Below are 27,760 nucleotides of genomic sequence, written 5' to 3'. Positions count from 1 at the left end.
ACATTTTATATTAATCCCTCAGTACCAGGGAGGCTTATCCTGGGGAACCATGTCCCACAGAGGGGAAAATAGTGAGTTTATTTACAGAGTTTGTCTTAAAGAGGAGCCACATTTGAGCAACTAGATGTTTTTTGTTGGGGGGGTGGTTCTTAGGCATAATTATAATTAGGCTTAGTTTCATCATTATGGAAATAAGTTTCACAAGTGTAAACTTCAAGATCCAGAGTTTGGTGCATTAGCATGACTTGGGAAGTCATTGCAGCTGTTATTCAGCAGATGAGACAATGAACAAAGACATTACAGTGAATATAGTAAGAAAAAAAGGAACATCAAAGTTTGAAATATGCTGTGAATCCAGACTCCCCAAGATCTGAGATTTAACCACCTAAATAAATGCCTATGGGTGCAGCCAACAACTGGGTTCCTTCCATAGAACCTAAATTAACACAAATGCAGTAATTTGATAGATTGCCCAGGTTAGCAGCTTTTTGTATAGTTGGGAGAAAGGAAAATAAATGGCAAGGGACCAGGAAGAGAGGATAAGGGTGAGAATGAGGAGTTTAAAAAGGGGGTTATAATCATAATGGGCAATCATGAAATGCCCTTGAAATAACAGGCCAGTGCTTGCTTGACTAGACAACTCGGCACCATCACCTGGCCAAGGTGACACATAAACCTAACCATCACAGACCTAGTCCTGTCTATATCAGATGCCATCTAGTTCTGATCCTTGGTAATTCTGAGTTTCAGGTCTCCCAGTAGGAATGGATATCCAGGCAGGACTGGGAGTTTTTTAAGATGAGAAATATGAACCAAAGAATGAATACCTTATAATTTAGCTGTGCATGGGTCCTTTCCAACAAGGTTGTAGTGCCTCTTTATGGAGGTATCTTTCCAATAAGTCATCATGCTGAAGATCATGGTTTTGACTATCTTTGTCTCTTGGGAGCATGTATACTAGGATTGTTCTACCAAGGTTTCATATTTCTTTAAGGTTTTATTTTAGTTCCTGACAATAGGTTAGCATATTTTGTTTATGAAGCAGGAATCATATAGTCTAGAGTTTATATTCATAGATTTTCCTGTTTTAATTTCAAATGGGATAACTTATGTTTTCCAAAAGGAGTGGATCTTGGATTTAATAAGACTGTAGGTAAGGTTTCTGGCCGTGGTAGATTGAGATATCCTATAAATTTTGCTAATTGAGATTTAATTATACCCTTTGCTCTTTCTATTAAGTCTGAGGGTCAAAAGTGATGGCCGTAATGAAAATGTTGCAAAACGGCATATTTTGCATATTGTTTTCATAATTTGTCCAGTAAAATGTGTTCCTCAGTTTCTGTGACATTCTGAGGAAATTCCCCAATTTGGAATTATTTTTTCTAACAATACCTTTGCAATAGTAGCAGGAGCAGCTTGTCTACAGGGAAAAACTTTAGCCAAATGAGAATACAAATTATTAAAACATGTTTATAGTCTTGGGATAGGAGTAACTGAATGAAGTCCAATTTCCAAATTTCAAAAGGTCCAGTTAGTAAGAGAATATGTCCTTTAGAGATTTGGAAATGTTTTTCTGGATTATGCTTGTGACAAATTAAACAATTATGGTATATTTTTATAGCTATTTTAGTGGATGGTTTCCAGAAACATTGCTTTCCTCAACTTACTATTTTATCAGTATCCCAGTAAGACATATCCCAAACTGTATTCTGGTGGCAATTAAGAAGAAGGACTGGTTTAGCATTAGAGTTAAATCATGATTTAATTGCAGGCTTATAAAAGCAGCCTGCAACAGGGGACTCAAAGATAAATAGAAAAGTAGAGATGGGTGAACAGTTAGCTAATGAGGTTGATCTCAAACGTAAGGGAATAGATAGAAATGAAGGTGGTTCTCTAAATAATATTACCATACTGAAGGTGAACATAATTGAAAGGGGTTTTATAGACCTATGTGTTCTACCGATTAACACTAGCAATATAAATAAGTTCTTGCAAGAACTACTTCAAAGGTACGATTCATGTACAAAGAGTGTTTCAGTCCTGGGTACAGGGGAAAACGGCTATTGCATGCTACAGGCTATGTTTAACAGGAAAACATCAGCACTACCACAGCAACAGCAGAGGTAAATAATAGGGGGAGGGACAAGAGTTAAGGGAAAGTTTAGGAAAATTTCCTATTTGATGAGTGTGTGTTTATTGGTTATATTTCTCTTGGGAACAATGAAATTGTCCTACCCATAGTGTGCTGATTTGAAAGGAAGTATGCCCCCTAAGAAAAGCCATGTTTTAATATAAATCCCATTTCGTAAAGGTAGAATAATCTCTATTCAATACTGTATGTTTGAAACTGCAATGAGATCATCTCCCTGCTTGATGTGATTTAGTTAAGAATGGTTGTTGAACTGGATTGGGGGATGACATGTCTCCACCCATTTGAGTGGGTCTTGATTGGTTTTTGAAGTCCTATAAAAGAGGAAACATTTTGGAGAGTGAGAGATTCAGAGAGAGCAGAGAGTGCTGCAGCACCACGAAGCAGAGAGTCCACCACCCAGCGACCTTTGGAGATGAAGAAGGAAAATGCCTCCCGGGGAGCTTCATGAAACAGGAAGCCAGGAGACAAAGCTAGCAGATGACACCGTATTCGCCATTTGCCCTTCCAGCCGAGAGAGAAGCCCTGACTGTGTTCGCCATGTGCCATCTCACTTGAGAGAGAGACCCTGAACTTCATCGGCCTTCTTGAACCAAGGTATCTTTCCCTGGATGCCTTTGATTGGACATTTCTATAGACTTGTTTTAATTGGGACATTTTCTCGGCCTTAGATCTGTAAACTTGCAACTCATTAAATTCCCCCTTTTAAAAGCCATTCCATTTCTGGTATATTGCATTCTGGCAGCTAGCAGACTAGAACACATAGGTATGCCGAAAAGTTACTTCTGGAGGACCTCTTTTGTTTCTCAGATGTGGTCTCACTTTCTCTAAGCCCAACTCTGCAAGTGAAATCATGGCCCTCCACCCTACATGAGACAAGATAGCCAGGGGTGAAAGTCTTCCTGGAGGTATGGGAGATGGCTCCCAGCGATGAGTCTGGCCCCGTCACTGTGGGATCAACAATGTCATCCTGACCAAAAGGGGGAAAAGAAATTGTAACCAATAAAGTATCAGTGACTGAGAGAGATCAAATAGAGTCAAGAGGCTACTCTGGAGGTTGCTCTTAGGCAAGCTTAGTTAGACATTACTAACTAACATAACTTGTCAACCCCCAACCAAAACTATTACAGCCAATCCTAAAGAACACCTAGGGCAAAATATAAGATTCTACAAAGGTTCCATGCACTAGGGTAATTTTCCAGAAACCTACAACCTCCAGATGGGTCCCTGGACCAGATAAGTCCTGAAACCTAGAGGGCAGAACATCAGCTAGTTCCATATTACTCTATATATTATTGAAAGTCCCTTCCAATATGAAAAAGTTAGAATGGGCATAGCCCAAATACCCCTAAAAAGTGGTATAGAAAGATCAAGGGTGATGGAGTTATATAGAGAAGGTAGGGTTTAACAAACGGATATGATTGTTGAATCATTAAGTTGCTATTTCTCTTAGTCTCCAGTATCTTAGAACAGCTAGACGTAAAAACCTAAAATTTTTTAATTGTAACCCATACCAAACTCTGAAATGTGTTCTACAACTAATTGTTGTGCTGTGCTTTGCAATTTATTGCTGTTTCATATATATGTTACTTTTCACAAAAAAAGGGAATAAAAGTCTATTGTGATGATAAAAAAATATGTATTCCTTCTAGTCTCCTTATTCTGGAGAAGCTAGAAGGAGAAATCTAAGATGATGATATGGTAGCCCATGACAAACTCTGGGATCTGCCCTGTAACTACTTGTTGAAGAATGCTTTACTTTGTTCTTTCTTTGCTTTGCATATATGTCATATTACACAATAAAAAAAAAAGTAAAAAAAACAGCCTGCCTTTTTTTCTTTGTTTTTTCAATTTTCTGAGGAGGAACATTTTGTTGAACTTCAAAGAGTAATGTTTTTATGTTTCTAATAGAGTTATTTGGTCATTACAGAAACAGAAATAGGATTAGAACTTATAGCTGCACTCTTTTTTTTTTATAGTGCATCTAAGAGAATTCATTGTCAGTTCTATATCAAAATAATAGCAAAGTATGCTTCCACTGAGTTATTTAACAACATTTTCTTATGGTACATCCAAGAGAGGAGCACATACAATGGTTCGATTCCTGGTCCCCCCACCCCCCAAAAATTCAACAAATGACGCTGCAATAACGGATAGTCACACAGAAAAAGAATGAAATGTGACCCCCATTGCTCAGCATACAAAAAGAAAATGTGAATACATCTGCACACATCCCTCTCCCTGTACCTTCTTCTGCCCCTCTGCAGCCAACCCAATGAACAAATCCTGATGCATGTTGCTCAGAGGCGGCTTAACAATTCCATGTCAAAGATGCTTCTACTCTATTAACAAAATATTTATAAATTTGTTAATTCACTAGCTCTACTATTTATCATACACTGTCACCTCAAGATATCTAAAATGCTTAAATGCTATGAAATAGAGAATCTTATCCACAGTAAACACAGGTACTTTACAAAAAATGCACATAGAGCTGTGGTTACAATCTAAAATTGTCTTCTGATATAGAGACACTAGCAAAGAGCCCTTCCCTTTGCCTTTCCTCCTCTTCACCTTTCCCCGTCTCAATGACTAAGTAAGAAACGCATCTCGTTCCAAGAGGTGGATGAACAAAGGTCGCTCCCAGAAGACAGTCCTTCCCAAACTAACACAAGAACATGTCTGTAGGGACTATCATTCTACCTCTATTTTTAATACATTTTGGATACTAAGACTTGTACTTTAATACACAGCAATAACTAAAATGCCTATATAGAACAATGGTCAGACGATCTGAATTTGTCTAGCAACTCACATGCAAAGAACTCTTCCCTCTGCACTTCCTTCCCTGCTGCCACTACCACCCCTCAGCATATTGCTCCAAGACATCTAATTTAACCATGCCATTTGCATGTATTAACAGACAAAAATACATAAAGTATTATTTTATTCTCTCTATTTTTTACACATGTTGCATAAATCTAAGCATCTAGAAAGACTAGATACTTCAAATAAGGACTTAAATTTGTCCACAATACACACAGTTACCCGTACTTTTTTGAGCTACATCTGCCAGGTGGTTGCCAGCGTTTTCCTCCATATTTGCCTGAGAATGGGCAGGAATTTTAATTTCAGCCAAGGCCTTTGGTAGCAGTATAGTATTTAGCAATTCCATAACATAAGAGCTAAGTTTTGTTTGTTTTTTACTCTTCCTTCATTGGAGGTTGTATTAGTTAGGGTTCTCTAGAGAAGCAGAAGCAACAGGAAACACTTGCAAATATAAAATCTGTAAAAGCGTCTCACATAACCGTGGGAATGCAGAGTCCAAAATCTTCAGGGCAGGCTGTGAAGCTGACAATTCCGATGGAGGGTCTGGATGAACTCCACAGGAAAGGCTCACCGGCCAAAGCAGGAAGAGAGCCTGTCTCTACTGAATCCTCCTTAAAAGGCTTCCAGTGATTAGATTAAGCATCACTCATTGTAGAAGACACTCCCCTTGGCTGATTCCAAATGGAATCAGCTGTGGATGCAGGTGACATGCTCATGATTTACTTCTGTGAAATGTCCTCATTGCAACAGACAGGCCAGCACTTGCCCAGACAAACAGGTACCACAACTTGGCCAAGTTGACACATGTCCCTGATCATGACAGAGGTTAAAAAAAAACCTCTGTTTCTATAACATCCCCAAATCATGAACAATCTCAAAGGCCTATCAGTGTATAGGTTTGATGTTTTTCCTTCTTGTGAGGGCAGAGTTCAGCTTGCTAGGCTAATGTAGAATTAGGAGATACATTTACTTCTATTATCTCAAACTTCAAGGTAATGGCATATCCTATATGACCAAATTCCTGAGTTACCTTTAGGGTGGGAACCATCCGTACAACATCTGTATTATCAATTGAGGTTTCTTGTAAGTCTATTTGAGGGGTTAATAATTGGTCAGTTAAAACTCGGCAGTCTTGGTGAGTTTTCTCAGAAATAGCAGGAAGTAAAGTAGCAGGATTAATTGAACAAAAGAGACATTGAGAGGGAAAAGTAAGAATTTTGTAAGAAGTTAAGCTACTGTAGAGCGATGTTGAGTGTGAAGAGAATTAAGAAGGGCTTTAACAGAATGAGGGACATAGGGGAGATCCCATAATTCTTCAACTGATTTTAAAAGTTTTGCCATCATGGCAGTGGAATTCATGCAGTGGGGGAGTCCCCTGGCTAAGACATCCAAACTGGCTACAATATCCTAAAGTTCTACATTATTCTCTATGTTTGCACATAAGGAAACCTAAGGTATCCCCTTCTCTTTCATGGACAAGGAGAAAAAAGGGCAATTTGCAATTACAGTGTCCCAGAGTGGGAGTGCTGGCAAACTAAGCTTTATCTCCTTGAAGGAACTCTGACTAGTTTCATTATAAATAAGGGAGGCAATTTGTTTAGCTTTAAGCAAGGCATATAAAAAGTTGGGCCGAAGAAAAAAATTAGAAACACAATTTTTACAGTATCCCGCAAGGCCTAAAAACTTCTTAATTGACATATGATCTTGGAAGGAGGGAAAGTTAGAATGCTTTGGATTTGGTCAAAGTTTAAGAGGAAGCCTGGGTTTGGGAGCACGGACAGGTGGGGCAGAAAGAATACAGCCTGTATCAGGTTATAAATGGGTTGGAATAATATCTTTAAAAGGGCAGTATTTAAATTTTATTTCTTTGTATTAAAGGATGGGAATATGTATGGTATTTAATTCCTTATTCTGGTTTATTGAATCTGCTTCTAAGAGTTCCAAATTAATTTTCCCCTTTTGGGAGAAATGTATGTGTGCTTGGAATAATGCAAGGAAATCTTTTCTGAGAAGGTGAATTAGGACAGAGAGGACTAATAAATGGATGAGTGCTTTGTAAAGTTCCTAATTGAAAGGGAATTGGGGACAATTAAAAGCCATCAGAGGTTTGTTCGAGACTGCCACCATTTGAATTGTTTCTGTCCTCCAGAGAGGATGGTTAATGAGGACTGTGGGCTTTAAGACATAGAAGGTGGCCCCCCTATTTATTAGAGCCTCTATACCTTCATTTCCAATTATCAGGTTTATTTCACCTATAGACGTGATGTTGACAATTGGAAAAACTTCTGCCACCTCCCAGACAGCTAGCAATCACATAGAAAGGCACTTTGCTTTCTTAGAGGGCAAAGAGTATTATGGGTGTTGCTGCTGTTTTCAGGTAGTTTTGGGTATTTTCTTTTTCAATGCCCAGGTGGTCCTATAAAAACAACTACTGCGTCCTGAAAGCTAGTGCCTTAAAGGGTTTACTGGGGACTTATTTCACCACTGATTGGAAATCATAGTTTGTGCAAAAGGTATTTGCATTATTTTTATTGGGAGGGTTTCTTTTATAGCCCTTTGAAAGGTGTGATCTTGTCTGGAAGATTTACTAAATCATTAGGTTCCAGTGTGGCCCAATTTAGTTTAGAATGATGCTTAGTTCTTCTGTAAGGTCATTAACAAAAGTAGAACTACATGGGGTAAAAGTTTTGAAGTTAATATGGTCAAGACCTGAGAATTATTTAAAGAGATTTTTCCCAAGCTTATTATACACATATGGATGGGCTCACCAGTTGCTGGGTACATTCTTAGATTTTTCTCCAAATCAATAATTTGGGGAAAACGCCAAGTATGACCTTCTGAAAATCCTTAGCTACTTTAAATGCTTGAATTTTTCAGTAGTTCTTTATTTTGAAAAGTAATTTAAGGGACATTTCCAATTAAATTTGTCTATCCAGATTTTGACATGACCTTCAGTAGCAGTTAGATAAATTAATTGCTAAAGGTCTGGGTATTCAGACTCATAAGTCTGAATGATAAGCTTGAATTATTTTGCAAAACCCAGTAGTGTTCAGTAGGATTTGGGAAATCTTATCACGAAAGTAGGAGAGTTAGGCTAAGCTAGGGTATAGAGGAGGAGGACATGAAGAGTTTAAAAAGGAGGATTAAAATAACCAGAGTTAGGAATTCTGGATACTTTTTCAAGTTTGATAATATGCTTAGATAAGTCTTTATTATTTGTCTTTTTTAATTTAAAATTTATTTCTTGAAGAGAGGCAATTTTAAAATTAATTTTAAACTTGGTACCTACCAAATATGAATTAAAATAAGTGTCCCATTTAGGTTGCTGAGTTTTAGAGCCTCTATTTTCTAGTTGAGCATTCAAAATATAACAATTTAGGCAAATCCAAAGATCCCCATTTTGGCCATTATAATTTAATATTTTAATTTTCTCTAGTGTGCCAGGTCCAACTGGATAAGATTTTACATGAGGAGGACCATCGTTTTTATACATGAAACCAGCTGGTATGCTACATGACAGTGCAGTATGGAGTTCATAGGAATTGGAGCCCCTTCTTTTAGTTAGTTCTGATTGTTAGCAACCCTAAAGTCTAAGCCTGAGAGAAATTGTCTGTGTTTTGGGCATGTGTGATTTTTTTACAGCGCACCTTTTACAGGATACATTTAATCTGGCAGACAACCTGTGCTCTAGTTAGCCAACCCATGACCAGGTGTCTGCCCCTAGTTGCACAGAAATAATCTTGAGGGCAGCAGGTGACCTTGCGTCAATCTAACTCATCCATGGCCACCTTATCCTTTCATCAGAGTTTTGGTCTTTGGAAGCCAAAGCTTCTTATTTAAAGGTGGCAGGCATGCTACTAGTGATTATGTACCCCCCATCCTGCACCCACCAAAATGATTATATGAATGCTCACAGCCAGAACATAAGTCAAATAAAGTGTTAGTGAGGTGTCCTCCATTGAAAAAGAGCTCAATAGTAAGGTGGGAATTGTTAGAGCCCCTTTTCAGTACTTTGGAAATTTTCCTTATACATCACAAAAGGCATCACTGGTGGCAAACTGCTGCCACCAGTCCAAACCAAAAGAACAAAAGTTAAAAATGTCCTTTACCAAAAGACACCCCCCAAAAATGCTAGACCCTCAACCAAAAATAGGACGTTTGAAACTGAGAGGGTTCACACATAGGAAGCCCCAGGGTCACTGAGGAGAAGACAGAACTCAAGAGGCTCTTGCTGGTACCAAGCTCGAACCCACCAGTGGCTTCAGAGTCAGGTCACCATGGTCACTTTGGAACCCATATCTGATACCATGTAATGTCAACTGAGAAATAACAAACTTAGCTGCAAGGCAATTGTTTTAGTTTGCTAAATGCTGCTGGAATATAATATACCAGAAATGGAACAGCTTTTAAAAAGGGAATTTATTAAGTTATAACTTCATAGTTTTAAGGCCATTAAAATGTCCAAACTAAAGTATCCAGTGAAAGATACCTTGACTCAAGGAAGGCCAATGTCTGTCATGTAGGAAGGCACATGACTTGCATCTTCTGGTCCTTGTTTCTGATTCGTTTGCTTTCAGTTTCTAATGCCAGTGGTCTCCTCTCTAAGAATCTATAGATGTTCACTTAGCTCCTCTGGTACACAATTTCTGGGTTCTGGCTTGCTTAGCATCTCATGGGAAGGCATATGGCTATGTCTGCTGGGCTCTGCATCTCCAAACATCTGTGTCTAGGCATATGCTCTCTCAGTCAGCACTCCATGCATCTTCAAATGTCTGCATCTCTGTCAGCTCTGAAGCAACTGTGCTTTTCCAAAATGTCTCCCTTTTAAAGAGCTCCAGTAAACTAATCATGACTCACCTTGAATGGACAGCATCATATCACCATCTAACCAAAAGTCCAAAAGTTTGCTGCACTCACAACTGAGTGGATTTTATTTCTATGGAAACAATCTAATCAAAGGGTCCTACATCACAATTTTGAATCAGGATCAGAAAGCAGCTTTTCTGGGGTACATAATTTCAAACCAGCACAGTCACAAAGGCATTTATTTGGAGTCTGAGAATTGCAATTTAAGTAGCACAGAGTCAGAAGAAATCCAATCTGTGTCTCATTTTGGCATTTCCAGGCAAGGATTTGTAAGGAAAAAGAAGAAGATTAGATAAGTTGTTAGTGGTTGGTGGATATTTGGGGTGCTCCAAATATCTTTTAGGTTCATAGTTAATTGAGTTCTTTATCTTGTGGTTTGTTTAGGTTGTCAGGTCAGATATCCTTAGGTTTTAATGAATATTGCTGCTTGAGGCTTTGTTAATTTGGCAGTTTTATGATATCTAACTGAGATTTGCTTAAGAGTAATTTCCAGAATAACCTCCTGCCTCCACTTTAAACCTCTTAGCCATAGTGACTATATTTTATTTCATTTCTTTTGACAATGTCAAACTTCCAAAATTCTGACACTTAACTAGAGGACCTAGGCCAAGGAAGATAGAGAAAAGTCTCAGCTTGTTCATGGAGCTTGAGATCTCAGAGTTGCTTACGAGTGAACTCTGAGAGCCAGAGAATCATGTACAAGCACGAAGGGCTCTTTTTGTACCTTTACCTAGTCCACTTGGCCTTATGGAGCTCAACAGCAGCACCCTCCAGATCCCATCCTCATTACCAAACTGCCAAACAAAAGTCAGATTTTAAGAATTTAGAAAAGAGAGACCTTTTATCACAAGAGACAATCTGCAAATTCTGGAAATTTGACAAATTCAATGCCAAGACAAAAGTGGTCTGTTTTTCCCTGCAAAAGAGACAGCTTGTACAGTAAATACAACGAGATTACACACAAAAAAAGTTTGATTGGTTCAGCAAAAACAATAAGAAAAGTAAACCTCTTAAAGGGATGGAATGCCAGCAGGCTACCCATTAAACTTATTTGCTGCCCACGCTCCTTCAGTTCTCAATAAAATCCTGGTTTTAGGGAAATTAAGTTGTGTAAACTCATAAAGTCTCAGAAACCTTGTGTCATAGAAAATTTGTCTCAGGCATGTGTGAGTGGTTTTAGGACGATAGATTTTATTTTAACCATGTATAGATAAATTGGCCTTTGCTTTGGACATGTACAGACAAGCCATCCCCAGGCCTTTGCCAATTTATTGAACAACACTTAGCTGAAATGATTTTGGAGATTGGAAAGCCAGCATCAATTAATCCTCGGACTCCTATGTCACCTTAGTTCTTTGTGAGAATAAGATAATATGTTTCTCCCCAGTCTCAACAAATGAATGATATCAGAATTAATACTCTAGATTCATGGTTCTTAAAATGTGCCTCCCCCTCCTATCAGTATCATGTGCATCACATGGAAATTTGTTAGAAATGCAAATGATCAGGTCCTACACCAGACCTCCTGAATCACAGGGGCAGAGCCCAGCAATGAGATTTAGCACTGTTCATGTGATTCTGATGCATGTTGAAGTGTGAGCAGTAATCCCTGTATTAGGATATTTGCATCAATTCAGAAAACAGTGATTAGCATAATTATAATCAATTGCTACACTCTTGAAGTGCACAAACGCATATAGAGGGGACTATAATTACCGTTTATTTCTACAGGAAGCCATCCATTCTTTTATGACGTCATGGAAAGTTCCTAGATCCACATGCAGGTCTCTCCTTTCAGGATCAAGCCTGTTCCACAGCTCCTCAAGGCCACTGTCTTCAGAATCCCGACTAGCTGTTTGTCTCAGGTATTGTATTATTTTGCCAACTCCTATTGAACCTTAGGAAGAAGTAAAACAAAATTAGTTTTGAAAGATGGAGAAAGATTTATTTATTTTGATAAAAAGTGAGATGCTTAACTCTTCCAGGTCCCTTGGATCCTGGAACTATGCCATAACCTTCTGTTCTGTTGAGCTGCCCTGAGGTAATGGAAAGAGCACTGGCCTTGGGTTGGAGCCAACAGAAACCATTCTCAAATTTTGGCCCTGTGGCTTAGGGAAAACTACCCAGGCTTGGTGAGTCTCTTTTCCTCGTTTGTGTGATAGAAATGATGATGCATGTCACAGAGTTGTTTTGAGATTTAAATATGTAATCAGTAATAATTTGTGGTAGGTGACCAAAATGTTACTTTATTTTTGTCTCTCATTTTTCCTCTGCCTTAGATGAAATTTTGTCACTAGTAAGTACTACTCATTCTTAGATATAGTCAGCCCTACCATCACATTCAAAAATAAAAATCACCCAGATTTCTCAATGCAGGGGAATAGCTCTAACTGGGGTGTTCAATTGCAATTCTTTACACAATTGCTAGAAGCTCCCCATCTATCTCCAGCTTCTAGCTGCTGAAGAACCTTCAAACTTCTGTATGTCTCTATGTGGCAGATCCAAGATGACCTCATTCTGACCCTGTCTTGCATTTGTTCCATCTCAGGCCCATGAGAAACATTCATGCATCCTTTGTCCAGAAATACTCTGGCAAGACATACCTATGTAAAGCAGAAGTAATTCTCCTTTGCTATAGTCTGTGTTCGATCTATTACACAAGTCATATACTAGTTCTCAGTGTCTCCTAACTTCAGGAACCACACTTCAAGCTCTTAAAATGATCCCATGAAAGCTTAAAAACAGTAAGATTTCATGGATCCCTTGCTGGCCTTCCTCCCACCCCCTCACTGGCATGGCATGGTACTCCCAGTGCAGATTTGTGGTCCTGGTTCTGGAGGGAGAAAACTCTTATGCATAAACTATGTGCATGTATGTCTGTGCTAGTCTGCAAGGCAATGATCTGAAGAGCTGAACCAAGACCGTCATCATAGTCTCATCATTCTGGAACTTGCCTTGTGCCTGGAAAGAGCATTCAGAATTCTAAGGAGGACTGTGGGAGAACAGTCAAACTGCTGCAGGCCAGGGTAGGGGCTCCTGGCTGTGGGAAGGATATGGTGCCTGAGACCATGAAGAAGCACAGTTTCCTGGAGGGAAATGGGACACTTAGGTCTGTGGAAAAAGTGGAATTCCTTAGGATACAGGTATATATGCTAAGAGCAAATTGTATGTGTGGAAAAGACTGGAGAGGACCCTATGCTTTTGCCTCAGGCTGTTCTCTAAACTTATCATTGGTACAGCTAAACTCTGAAAGAGAGTGCTCACATAGCCTAATCTGCAAAGACTGAGAAAGGGGCTTTTTTCTTTTTCTTTTGATCTTTTGTTGTTGTTATTAGCTTCTGGCATTCAAAGAAATCTGTCATAAGAGTAGATGGGTATAAGCTTATGAAACAGATGCCTCCATGGCTAAATTCCAGAGAGAATGCCATAAAATATTACAATGCAAAGATTGCAGAAAAACACCACAAAACATACAAAGAAACCAGACATTATGGCCCATGCAAAGAAGTGGAATAAAGCCTATTAAAGAGGAGGACCAGACCTGACATTTTCAAAAAAATGGTCCCAAATATGCCTCAAAGAACTAAATTTAAAAAGAACTAAAGGAAATCAAATGAACACTATGCTGGTTTGAAAGGAAGTATGCCCCCTAAGAAAAGCCATGTTTTAATATAAATCCCATTTCATAAAGGTAGAATAATCTCTATTCAATACTGTATGTTTGAAACTGTGATTGGATCATCTCCCTGGTTGATGTGATTTAGTCAAGAGTGGTTGTTAAACTGGCTTAGGTAACGACATGTCTCCACCCGTTTGGGTGGGTCTTGATTGGTTTACTGGAGTCCCATAAAAGAGGAAATATTTTGGAGAATGAGAGACTCAGAGAGAGCAGAACGATGTAGCCATGAGATGCAGAGAGTCCAAGAGCCAGCAACCTTTGGAGATGAAGAAGGAAAATGCCTCCCGGGGAGCTTCATGAAACTAGAAGCCAGGAGAGAAAGCTAGCAGATGACGATGCCATGTTCGCCATGTGCCCTTCCAGCCGAGAGAGAAGCCCTGACTGTGTTCACCATGTGCCTTCTCACTTGAGAGAGAAACCCTGAACTTCATCGGCCTTCTTGAATCAAGGTATCTTTCCCTGAATGTCTGTGACTGGGCATTTCTATAGACTTGTTGTAATTGGGACATTTTCTCGGCCTTAGAACCGTAAATTAGCAACTTATTAAATTCCCCTTTTGAAAAGCCATTCCGTGTCTGGTATATTGCATTCTGGCAGCTAGCAAACTAGAGCAAACACAAAGAATATCAGTAAAGAAACAGAAATTATGATAAGGAACCAAACAGAACTGAAGACCACAGAAAAAGAAGTAAAAATTCCTCACAGGGGTTCAACCGAAGATTGGAGCTGGTAGAAGAAAGAATCAGTGAACTTTAAGATAACACTGTTGAAACCAGTTAGTCTGAAGAACAGAAAGGGGGAAAATGAAGAAAAGTGAACAGAGCTGAAAATCTGAAAGATCTGTAGAATACCATCAAGCATACCAATACATACTTTGTGGGGGATCCCAGAATGAGAAGAAAGAGAGAGAGGACTGAAAGAATATTAGAAAAAATGATGGTAAAAGCTTCTAAAATTTAACAAAGACATTAATATACACATTTACAAAGCCCAAAGTTAAAAAAAAAAAAGACAGCATTTACCCAAATAGACACACATCACAATATATCATAGCCAAATAGCCAAATGCCAAAAGCAAAGAAAAAATTCTGAAAGCCAGAGAGAAGCAACATGTCATTTATAAGTAAGCGTCAATAAGATTAAATGCTGATTTCGCATCGGAAACGATGGAGGCAAGATGACATACTTAAACAGCTGAAAGGAAAATATTGCCAAATAAGAAATCTACACCTGACAAAACCATCTTTCAAAAATGAAGGATGAAGGATTGTGGGAAGATGGCAGAGCAGCAAATTCTAGGGATCAGTCGCTGTACCAGAACGACTATTGAACAAACAGGAACTTTATGAATCAACTACTGTGAAACTCCAGACTCCAGTGCAGCATCCAGGGAAGACAGATGAAGAGGCTGGTGAATCATAGTAAATACAGGTTACATGAACTCTCCATGTGACAGCAGCATTTACACATCCCCCAATCACCTGACTGGCAGCAGTGAGATACTCAAATTTGGCCCTTGGTACAGCTTTCTGGAGAAAGGGTGGAATATAAAGATCTAGCGCCCCAAGATCCAGTGATCACCAATCACTGCTTTTGACTAGCTGTTTTAGATGGCTCAGGGTCCAGTTCTGAGGGAAGTATTGTTCCAACTAACACCAGGCAAAAGCATTAGAGAAAACAAAAAGTCAGTATGTTTCCTCAAAACAATGGAAAACAGTTCAAGTGCTGCATTTCCTAGGAAAGTGCTGAATCAAGAAATCACAGCTTCAAAGAGCCATAGGAGAAGCATCTGACACCCTTCCTGGCCCCTCCTTCACCCCTTTCCAGGGCACTTTGAAGCCAGACAGTGCTTTCTTTGTAGGTCCCTAACTGGGAAAGACTGATTTGGGAAACTTCTCTCTAGCATATCCTCGTTCTGGCTTGAATGTCTACCCCACAAAAGCCTATTTTCTTTTAATCCATCCGGGTGGGTGCTGACCTATTGTGGTGGAAACTTTTTCCTAAGTTGTTTCCATGGGACTATGATCCAGCCCATTAAAGGTGAGTTTTAATCCTTTACTGGAGTTCTTTGAGAGAGGCCATGAAAAGAGAGAGGTTAGAAAGAAAATGCACTAGGGGAAGCTAAGAGAGAAAGAAACGCAATGTGGATACAGTGACTGAAACCAGGGCTCAGCAGAGAGAAGGACCAGCAGATGTTGCCATGTGCCTTCCCATGTGATAGAGGAACCCCCGATGCCAGCAGCTTTTACTCATAAAAAGGTGTCTTCCTCTTGATTTGGACATTTTCATGGCCTCCTAACTGTAAATCACCTAATAAATCCCCATCGAAAAAGACAACCCATTTCTGGTATTTTGCATGGCACCAGCTTTAGCAAACCAAAACACGTACCAACACAGAATTTGTCCTCCAACCAAAAGCAGTTTGAAATAGGGAAAGCAGTGTAAGAAGCAATTGGTTTGCGTGGCCTGCAGCAAAGCTTAACTGCTTTAAGTCCTGCAGTGGAACATCCAGGAAAGAGAGAAGATCCATCACCTGGGGAGTAGAAAGGGCATTCAAATTCCTTTAAACAAGGGAACTTCTATGACAAGCACAAGCCCAGGACAAGACAATGCCCCAGAACAAGGAGGACCCTGTTCTTTGAATTCAAGCACAGATGACCTTCTTGATAGAAGGGCTGAACTCAGAAGGAGAGCATCAGAGAATGCACAGCCAATTTGCAAAGATTGTGAAAAGTGTTTTTTGTGTTTCTTTTGATTTGTTAGCTCCTGGCACTCAAGAACATTTCTGACATATAACTAGCTGGATACAAACTCAAGAAACACTCAGCTCAAGGACTAAATCCCAGAGTTGACATTTTTAAATATTAAAATATAGAGGGTAGAATAAAAAATTGCAAGAAAAACCAAAAGAAACAAAATAATGGTCCATACACAGGAAGAGAATAAAAATCCAGAAAATATCAACAATGAAACTGTGGATATATTAGAAAGGGGCATTTTTAAAATGATCTTCATAGTGCTCAAGGAGAAGAAGGAAAGTACAGAGAGAGAAATAGAGGATATCAGGAAAACAATGAATGAACAATATGAGAATCTCAATTAAAAGAAATTTTAAAAAGGAGCCAAGCAGAACTATTGGAGTTGAAGATCGCAATAACTAAAACGGAAAATACCCAAGAAGGTTTCATCAGCAGATTGAAGATGGCAGAAGAAAGAAATAGAAACTTCTGAGGAAGATAGCAGAGTAAGGAGCTCCAGCACTCACTCCTCCAAAAACAGAGAGAAACCAGCAGAAACAACTATTCTGTGGCTCTGGGGGCCAAGGGAACACTATAGTATCCAGGGAGGAATGGGACAATGAAACTGAGAAACTGCAGTAAAGAGCTATAAGTAACATGCTCCACAGTGGCTGCCTGTGCCCATTCACTCTCAAGGTGAGATGTCCCAGGTGCACTTCCTGGTTGGCTACTGCAGACAGAAAGGGATGTGAAGGTAAAAGATGGTGGCTTAGTGAGGTGTGCAAATTAGTTCATCCTCTATGCACCTAATAAACAGCCAGGAACAGTACAGAACAACTGGGGAACATCAGTGGCCAGACACATAGCAGACACCAGTCTGGACCAGGTGAAAGGGCTGAGACCCCATAGACAACTGTAAGTTCCCCAAGTCACAGGGGCCAGCTCCCCTCCCCCACAGGCATGGTAGACTGGTTCCCCAAGAGGAGAGTAAATAGACTTTACTAGCAGCAAGGGCTTAGCTCAAACAAGCTCCAATTGTGGAATTAATTAACAAATTCTTATGACTGAAAACAGGCCCCCAGCACAGATAAATCTGGAATAAGCACTTAAGGTACTAAGACATTTTACCCCAGCAGAGAGAGGGCAGGGCTGATAAAATGAAATAAACAGAGAGTTTTTGAGTTGGACAGCACAAAATAATGGAAAAGGACTGGACCCCAAGAAAAGGGGGCATACAGAGCCTGGAGATACATACAGCCATGTGCCAACTCAGCTCTTAATTGACAAACCCAAGGAGCAGGGAGTCCAGCTCTGAAAAGGTTTTTTTTTTAACTTCTTAACAGCTCATCCTCAGAGAAAATTATGCTGGCTACTTTTTCCTCTTGCAACTCAGGCCTGTCTGGTCTGGGAAAATCTGACTGGGGTCTCTAATATCTAAGGAGACCAGCCAGCCTCAAAAAAGAAAAAAAAAAAGCTCCATAATAGGGAAAGAAACAGGAAAAACAAGAACTGAAAAATTTTGAGGAGTTAAACAGAACCTATGCTAGAGGTCTAAAATATGTTGAATGCAGTGTCAAAGAGCAGATAGAGAACAAAGCTATCCAGCAAGAAAACCCTAGGTAAAAGAAGGAAAACAACCTCTAGAATAAGCTAATTAAGGGAATCAAATGCCTAAATGACAGGAAAAAATAATGAGTCATACTAGGAAAATAGAAGATATGGCCCAGTCAAAGGAACAAACTAACAGCTCAAATGAAATACAAGAGTTGAAACAACCAATTCAGGATGTTCAAACAGACATGTAAAACCTCATCAAAAATCAAACGAACAAATTGAGGGAGGATATAAAGGAGGCATTGAGTGACCTTTGAGTGACCTAAAAGAAGAACTTGAGGGTGCATGGGTGGTTCAGTGGTAGAATGCTCATCTTCCATACAGGCAAGCCAGGCTCGATTCCCAGACCATGCATCAAAAACACCTCTTAAAAAAAAAAAAAAAAAAGAAGAAGAAGAAGAACTCAAAAGTTTGAAAAAAGTAAATAACAGAATTTCTGAGAATGAATGGCACAATAGAGATTAAAAGAACAATGGAAAACTACAACCATAGATTTAAAGAGGCCAAAGAAAGTATTAGTGAACCAGAGGACTAGACATCTGAAATCTGACACACAAAAGAAAATATAGGGAAAAGAATGGAAAAATATAAGCAGGGTCTCAGGGAATTTAATGACAACATGAAGTGCATGAATATACATATTGTGGGTGTCCCCAAAGGAGAAGAGGAGGGAAAAGGAGGAAAAAGACCATCTCTTATGAGAGTCATAAAATTACAGATCCAAGAAGTGCAGTGTACCCCAAACAGAACAGATCCAAAAAGACATACTCCAAGACACTTAATGATGAGATTATCAAATGTCAAAGACAGAGAGAATTTTGAAAGCAACAAGAGAAAAGCAATCCATCACATATAAGGGAAGCTCAATAAGACTGTGTGGATTTCTCAGGAAAAATAAATGGAGGTGGGAAAGTGGAATATTTAAAATTCTAAAAGAGAAAAAGGATCAGCCAAGAATTCTACATCCAGCAAAATAGTCCTTCAAAAATGAGGGGGAGATTAAAATATTTTCAGACAATCATTGAGAGAATTTGTAACTAAGAGACTGCCTCTGCAAGAAATACTAAAATGAGCACTATGGGCAGATAGGAAAAGGCAGGAGAGAGGGGTCTGGAAAAGAGTATAGAAATAAAGACTATCAGTAAAGGTCAAAGAGAGTAAAAAAAATTAGATATGACATTTAAAATCCAAAAGACAAAATGGTAGATGAAAGTACTGCCTTTCTCAGTAATAAAATTAAACGTTAATGGATTAAACTCCCCAATCAAAAGACACATACTGGCAGAATGGGTTAAAAAAAACCACAACCCATCTATATGTTTTCTATAGGAGACTCATTTTAGACCCAAGGACAAAAATAGGTTGAAGGTGAAAAGTTAAGAACAGATATTTCATGCAAACAACAATCAGAAAAGACCAAGAGTAGCAATACTAATATCCAATAAATTAGACTTCAAATGTAAAACAATTAAAAGAGATAAAGAAGGACACTATGTATTAATAAAAGGAACAATTCAACAAGAAGGCATAATAATCATAAGTATTTATGCACCGAGCCAAAGTGCTCTAAAATACATGAGGCAAGGGTGGTGTGACAGTAGTGCAGTGGCAGAATTCTCACCTGCCATGCCAGAGACCCAGGTTTGATTCCCAGTGCCTGCCCATGAAAAAAAAAAACATGAGGCAAACACTGACAACAGTGAAGGGAGAAATAGACACCCCTACCATAATAATTGGAGACTTCAATTCCCCACTCTCATCAATGATAGAACATCTAGACAGAGGATCAATAAGGAAACATAGATTTTGAATAATATGATAAGTGAACTAGACATACCAAACATTTACAGAACATTACATCTCACAACAGCAGGATACACATTTTTCTCAAGTGCTCATGGATCATTCTCAAGGATAGACCATATGCTGGGTCACAAAGCTAGTCTCAATAAACTGAAAAAGATTGAAATGATACAAAACACTTTCTTGGATCATAATGGAATGAAGTTGGAAATCAATAAAAGGTAGAAGGCCATAAAATGCACAAATATATGGAAGCTAAACAACACATTTTAAAACAACGAGTGGGTCCAGTAAGAAATTACAAGAGAAAGCAGTAAATCTCAAAGCAAATGAAAATTAAAACACAACATATCAAAATTTATGGGATGTAGCAAAGGCAGTACTAAGAGGGAAATTAATTGCCTTAAGTGCCTATATTAAAAAGGAAGAAAGAGCAAAAATCAAGGAATTAACTTCACTTGGAAGACCTAGAGGAAGAACAGCAAACTAACCTCAAAGCAAACAAAAGCAAAAAACTAACAAAGGTTACAAGCTTAAATAAATGAAAATGAGAACATGTAAACAATAGAGAGATCCACAAAACCAGAAGTTGGTTCTTTGAGAAAATCATTAAAATTGATGGACACTTAGCTAGACTGACAAATGAAAAGAGAGAGGATGCAAATAAATAAAATCAGAAATGGAAGAGGAGACATAGCCACTGACCCTGCAGAAATAAAATGAGAGAATGCTATGAGCAACTACACACTAATAAACTAGGGAATGTAGATGAAATGGATAACTTCCTAGAAAGGCATGAACAAGCAACACTGACTCAAGAAGAAATAGACAACCTCAACAAACCAATCACAAGTTAAGAGATTAAATCAGTCATCAGGAAGTCCAAAAAAGAAAAGTCCAAGACCAGATGGCTTCACATGTGAATTCTACCAAGGAATCAAGAAAAAATTAGTGTCAAACCTGCTCAAACTCTACAAAAAAACTGGAGGAAGGAAAGTTACTTAAACCATTCTATGAGGCCAACATCACCCTAATACCAAGGAAAGAAAAGATAATACAAGGAAAGAAAATAATGGACCAATCTCTTTAATGAATAGAGAAGTCCCTTGGGGGACTTGGGAGAAAGGAGAAAATATTTAACGTCCCCATTTGGAGAATTTCTGATGTTCTCACAGACAGTGGGCACAACAAATTCCATACGCTGAGTCCTCGATCTTGGGGTTTGTCACTATGCAACTTATTCCTGCAAAGGATAGGCTAGGCCTACTTAAAATTGTGCTTAGGAGTCACCCCCCAGAGAACCTCTTTTGTTACTCAAATGTGGCCTCTCTCTCTCTCTCTCTCTATGCCAACTTGGCAGGTGAACTCACTTTCCTTACCGCAGTGTGGGACATGACTTCCTGGCAGCATGGAACAGAATTCTGGGGATTCACTGGGACCCAGCATCATGGGATTGAGAACACCTTCTTGACCAAAAGGGAGAATAGGGAAATGAAACAAATAAATTTTCAGTGGCTAAGAGTTTCAGACAGAGTAGAGAGGTTATCCTGGATGCTATTCTTATGAATTATATAAATACCCCTTTTTAGATTATGGTGTATTGGAGTGGCTGGAGGGAAGTACCTGAAACTGTTGAGCTTGTGTTCCAGCAGCCATGATTCTTGCAAATGACTGTGTAATGATATAACTTTTACAATGTAACTGTGTGATTATGAAAGCCTTGTGTCTGATGTTTCTTTTATCTAGGGTATGGGCAAATGAGTAAAAACATATGGATAAAAAAATCAATAATGGGGGGTTAAGGGGTAAAGTAACTTGGGTAGATTGCAATACCAGTGATCAATAAGAGGAAGGGGTTCAGGTATTGGAATGTGTGAGATTTTTCTTTTTATTTCTTTTTCTGGAGTGATGCAAAAGTTCTAAAAATGATCATAGCGATGAATACACAATTACGCGATGATATTGTGATATCTGATTATATACCATTTATAGACTGTATGTCTATAAAGATTTTTCCATAGAAATACTTATAATTAAAAAGAGAGAGAGAGAGAGAGAGAGAAGAAAGGGATGTGGAAGCCCTTTTCCCATGAATGGAGGGGGATGGGCAAATGCTAAGCATTGCTTTTGATCAGCAAATTTAAATCACTGAGTCCTGGCTCTGAACTGCTGTTTTAGCCTGCTCCAGACAGGGGACACCATGGCCATTATTTCAACCCTACCTTCACAGGCATGAAGGCAGTGGAGGTTTAAAGCTGCAGGGCCTCATTAGGGATATGAGGAACAATTTGCTGAAGAACCCTATTAGCTGGGCAGGCCAGGAGAGTGCAGCTTCAGGAATCCTTCAAAAAGGCTTTTAGGTGTCTCACCTGACCCTCTCCCCAGGGATCTTTGGAACAGGTCTCCATCCAGTTTCGGGTTCCCTGGCCCGGTTTTGCTGGAAAATACTGACATGGGAAAGCCCTAACCAGAGTAACCATCGTTCTCAGAATATGTCATCCTACCAAAGCAGCTAGGGGCCATGAAAAGGAGAGTTAAAAATCAAAACTATAGAGGCAAAACAAAAACAAACAGAACAGTTTATGATTCCTGGAGAAGGAAGAGAGGAAAGGAAGATTTCTCCAAGGGGTGAAACAATTGCACAAATAGTGCAATCTCAAAAACTGTACCACAAATCCGATGAAGAAGAGTTAAGAGAATCTGATCAGTTAAACATGGAAATTTCTAAACCTTGAGAATAATTTACACCAAGTGTCAAAGAATCCAACAGTGCATTAAAAGAATTATTCACCATGATCAAGTGCATTTTATCCTTGGTATGCAAGGGTAGTTCAACAAAAGAAAATAAATTAATGTAAGATACCATATATTCTAGTTTGCTAGCTGCCAGAATGCAATATACCAGAAACGGAATGGATTTTTAAAAGGGGAATTTAATAAGTTGCTAGTTTACAGTTCTAAGGCCAAGAAAATGTCCCAATTGAAACAAGTCTATAGAAATGTCCAATCAAAGGCATCCATCCAGGGAATGATACCTTGGTTTAAGAAGGCTGATGAAGTTCAGCGTTTCTCTCTCAAGTGAGAAGGCACATGGCGAACACAGTCAGGGCTTCTCTCTGAGCTGGAAGGGCACATGGCGAACATGGCATCACCTGCTAGTTTTCTCTCCTGGCTTCCGGTTTCATGAAGCTCCCCAAGAGGGCTTTCCTTCTTCATTTCCAAAGGTCACTGGCTCATGAAGTCTCTGCTTCATGGTGCTGCAGCATTCTCTGCTCTCTCTGAATCTCGTTCATTCTCCAAAATGTTTCCTCTTTCATAGGATTCCAGAAACTTATGAAGACTCACCCAAATGGGTGGAGACACCACATCATCTAATCCAGTTTAAAAACCACTCTTGATTAAATCATATCTCCAGGGAGATGATCTGATTACAGTTTCAAACATACAGCATTGAATAGGGATTATTCTGCCTTTATGAAATGGGATTTTGATTAAAACATGGCTTTTCTAGGATCCATACATCCTTTCAAACCAGCACATCATATTAATAAATAAAGGGGGAAAATGTATGATCATTTCAATTGATGCAGAAAAAAGCATTTAACAAAATCCAGCAATCTTTCTTGTTAAAATCTTTTCTATATATGTGATATAATAGAAGAATACTTCTATTATACTTGCTAGTTAAGACTGAAAGCTTTATGTCTAAGATATAGAATAAGACAAGCATGCCCACTGTAAGTACTAGAATTCTAACTAGAGCAGTTAGGCAAGAAAAAGAAATAAAAGCCATAGAAGTTGGAAAAGAATAAATAAAATGTTCACTATTTGCAGAGGACATGATCCTATATATAGAAAGGTCTCAAAATTTACAATAAAGATAATATATAACAAAGATAAACAAGTTCAGCAAAGTAGTGGGATAAATGATCAACGTGCAAACATCAGTAACACTTCTATATACTAGTAATCAACAATCTGAGGAACATATCAAGGAAAAACTCCATTTACAATAGTAACTAAAAGAATCAAATACCTAGGAATAAACTTAATCAAGGATGTAGAGGATTTGATCACAGAAAACTACAAATCATTGCTAAAAGAAATCAAAGAAGAGCTAAATAAATGGAAGGATATTCTATGTTCATAGCTTGGAAGACCAAATATTGCTAAGATGTCAATTCTATCCAAATAGATTTACAGAATCAAGGTGATCCCAATCAAATTCCAATAGACTACTTTGCAAAAATGGAAAAGTCAATTATCAAACGTATATGAAAAATTAAGGGATTCTAAATTCTCAAAAACATCTTGAAAAAGAAGAACAAAGTTGAAGGACTTATTGTGCCAGTTCGAAACTGTTGTGTACCCCAGAAAAGCCATCTTCTTTAATCCTAAATCTATATTGCTGGGTTGGATCTTTTGATTAAGTTTTTCCATGGAGATGTGTCTCCACCCATTCAAGGAGGGGTTGATTACTAGAGTTATTTAAGAGGGAACCATTTTGGAAAAATCTTCAGAACCCACACTGCCAGAGATCTTTGGAGATGCAGAAAGAATGCCCCCAGGGAAGACATGTGAAGAAGCTGGGAGAGAAAGCTATCAGATCTTGCCATGTGTCTTTTCAGATGAGAGAGAAACCCCAAAAGTCATCAGCCCTTTCTTGAGTCAAGGTATCTTTTGGGATGCCTTAGCTTGGACATTTTCATAGACTTAAAACTATAAACTTGCAAGTTAATAAATTCCCTTTTTTAAAGCTTTTTAAATACATCTCTGGTGTATTGCAAACTGACAGCTTTAACAAACCAATGCACTTACACTTCCTGACTTAGAGCATATTACAAAACTACAGTAATCTAAAAAGCATGGTACTAACATAAAGACAGATATATTGGTCAATGCAATCAAATTGAGAGTTCAGAAATAGACTCTCACTGACATTTATGGCCCATTGATTTTTTACAAAGCTGCCAAGTCCACTTAATTGGGATAAAACAATCTCTTCAACAAATGGATATCCATATTCAAAAAAATGAAAAAGAATCTCTATCTCATACCTTATACAAACATTAACTCAAAGACCTAAATATAAGAGCCAGGATCATAAAACTCCTAGAAAAAACTGTAGGGAACCATCCTCATGATCTTGTGTTAGGCAATTGTTACTCAGATTTTATACCTAAACCACAAATAGGAAAGACAAAAATAAATAGGACATTTTCAAAATTAAATACTTTTGTGCAACAAAGTACTTTGTCAAAACAGTGAAAAGGCAGCTTACTTTGTGGAAGAAAATATTTGGAAACTACATATCTGATAATGGTTTAATATCCAGAATATATAAATAAATTCTACAACTCAACAATAAAAAGACGAAAAACTCAATTTAAAAATGTGCAGATGACATAAATGGACACTTTTCCAAAAATGAAATACAAGTGTTAAAAAGCACATGAAAAGACTTCCAGGAAGATGGCCAAATAGAGTAGCTTGAGATCAGCCCTAATTCACAGAAAAGTTAAAGAAGGGACAGGAGGGCAACTGAGGTGGTGATTTGGGAGTTCAGCTGACCTGGGAGAGCCTTCTGCACCCCATAAAGAGGCCCTGCTTGCAGAGGCCAAGGAACTGCAAGGCAGAGGGCAGGAGTCTGGCGTGGAGCCCGTGGGAGTGCATGGATGAGACCCAGGGACTAGGAAGTAAGCCAGGCCACATTCCTTGGGCACACTACACTCACCAGTGCAGCCCCATGACGGCGACTCACCCCACAACCCGTCACCACTCCCATTCCCCATGCTCCAGGCACCCCCACCCCACCTGCCCCCAGTGCACATACCTGCCCAAACCCCCATCCAAAGTACAGCCCAACCCACCTCTCCTGCACCCTTCCCAAGCACTACCTCCTCCTCCTGGTTTCCTGCAGGAGTAGGAGTAGCTATATTAATATAGGTGCCCAGTGCATAAAGGCTGCAGGCACTAACTTCCATACCTGGCTACACCTGCCTCTCTGTCCATAGCATCACACAGCCTCACTCCACCCTCCCCTGAGCTCTGCACATCAGTTTATGATACTTAAACTGATGTTTAAGGCCCACGGATGCGTACGGGCCCCCTACGTACAGCAGTCCTAGAACCACACATGTGTACAGCCCTCAGCCACACTTCCAAGCTCTGAGAAAGTGCTGAACTGTGCAGCCAGGTCACATCTGCCCCTCAATCCATGAAGGCATAAATCTGACCTGATACCACAGCTGTACGCATGTGCACAAAAGGCCCCATGCCTTAGACCAGTGCACACCAGGGTTACACCACTCAGACTGGTGCACACACACAGCTACATCCTCCCTGGCCACTTAGCACCCATGTTCACAAGCATTAGTATAACATCCCTGACCTGTGGCTATACCTGCCCCAAAACAAATCACTGCACTGAGTGCCCCACCCCGTACCCTGCTCCCTGCTGTGCAACCATCCCACAAAACAAGGCCTTAGACTACTGAAAGAAATCAACTCCCAAAGTAAATCAATCAAGATATTTACATGCCATGAAGACAACAGAAGATCACTAAGCATATCACAATGCAGACAGATATAGCCCTGCCTAATGACCAAATTAAAACACCAGAGAAGACACAGATGTTGGAACAACTAATCAAAGATGTTCATAACAAGTACTTAATAAATAAGTGGGATAGCAAATGATATAAAGGAGATCAAGAACAGTAAAAGAGCATAATGAAGAATTTGAAAGAATAAGTAGAAAAATAGCTGATATCACAGACATTAAAGAATCTGTTGACCAAATAAAAAACCTTCTAGAGGCACACAACACCAGATTGAAGAGACAGAAGAAATAATAAGTGGTACAGAGGACAGGATAATTGACTTTGAAGACTCAAAACAACAAATGGCCAAAAAAGATTGAAAAATTAAATCAGAACTCAGGGAAATGATAGACAAAACAAAGCACACAAATATAAGAATCATTGGTGTCCCAGAAGGGGAAGAGAGGAGTAAAGGACTAGGAGGAGTAGTTGAGGATATAATGGGGGAAAACTTCCCAACCCTCTTAAAGGACACAAATATAAAGTCAAAGAAGCCAAACAACTCCACACAGAATAAATCCAAATAGGCCTTCCCCAAGGCACAGCCTAATCAGTCTGTCAAATGTTGAAGAGAAGCAGAAAATCCTGAGAGTGGCAAGAGAAAAACAATCTACTACATACAAAGGAAACCAAAGAAGACTGAGTTCAGACTACTCAACGAGCACCCTGAAGGTGAGAAGGCAGTGGTATGATATATTCAAGATCCTGAAAGAGAAAGACTTCCAGCCAAAAATTCTGTACCCAGCCAAGTTGTCCTTCAAAATTGAGGGAGAGATTAGAGTTTTCTTGTCCTTTTGTTTCTGGCTAATCTCACTCAGCATAATGTCCTTAAGGTCCATCCATGTTGTTACATACTTCAAAACTTTATTCTGTCTTACAGCTGCATAATATTCCATCATATTATATACCACAGTGATTGTAAAAATTCAGAAATGGATACCACAATACTACCTAACTGTAATACAGTAATGTTAGAACACTGAATGAAGCTGAATGTGAGAATGATAGAGGGAAGAAGCCTGGAGAAACAAATGAAATCAGAAGGAAAGATATACGATAAAGACTGAGATGGTATAATCTAGGAATGCCTAGAGTGTATAATGATAGTGACTAAATGTACAAATTTAAAAATGTTTTACATGAGGAAGAACAAAGGAATGTCAATAATGCAGGGTGTTGAAAAACAGATGGTAATTAACATTTTAAAAATTTAACTTATGTGTGAGACTAAAGCAAAAAATGTTTGGTACAAAATTTATATTTTGACTAGCGCATTTCCCAATATAACTTCTGTGGACAGCTTAATTGAACACCATAAGTACATGGTATGAGATTTTGTCGGTTTGTCCAGAGTGATGCCTTGATAAATCCCAGAAGGATTTGAACAGTGAATAAAAAAGTATTTGCAAAGTCCCCTTTGGGGAATGGTGAGAAAAGGGGGAAAATTCAACTTCCCCAAGTGGGGAATTCTTGATATTCT

At 39.0% G+C, this 27,760-nt stretch overlaps 1 protein-coding gene across 1 annotated transcript in view; it reads right to left on the bottom strand.

The window, feature by feature from the left end:
- IRAG2 (inositol 1,4,5-triphosphate receptor associated 2) overlaps positions 1-27,760 on the bottom strand; it is a 168,538-nt gene that overhangs the window by 114,226 nt on the left and 26,552 nt on the right. Inside the window, exon 3 of the mRNA XM_077170322.1 lies at positions 11,561-11,741. Within this exon, the coding sequence (XP_077026437.1) occupies positions 11,561-11,741 (181 nt within the window). The remainder of the gene's footprint in view (positions 1-11,560; positions 11,742-27,760) is intronic.

The sequence above is a fragment of the Tamandua tetradactyla genome, chromosome 7, assembly GCF_023851605.1.
Source record: "Tamandua tetradactyla isolate mTamTet1 chromosome 7, mTamTet1.pri, whole genome shotgun sequence".
Taxonomy (NCBI): Eukaryota; Metazoa; Chordata; class Mammalia; order Pilosa; family Myrmecophagidae; genus Tamandua; species Tamandua tetradactyla.
Note: the sequence above shows the minus strand (reverse complement) of the source record. Positions and strands in the feature narration are given on the sequence as shown.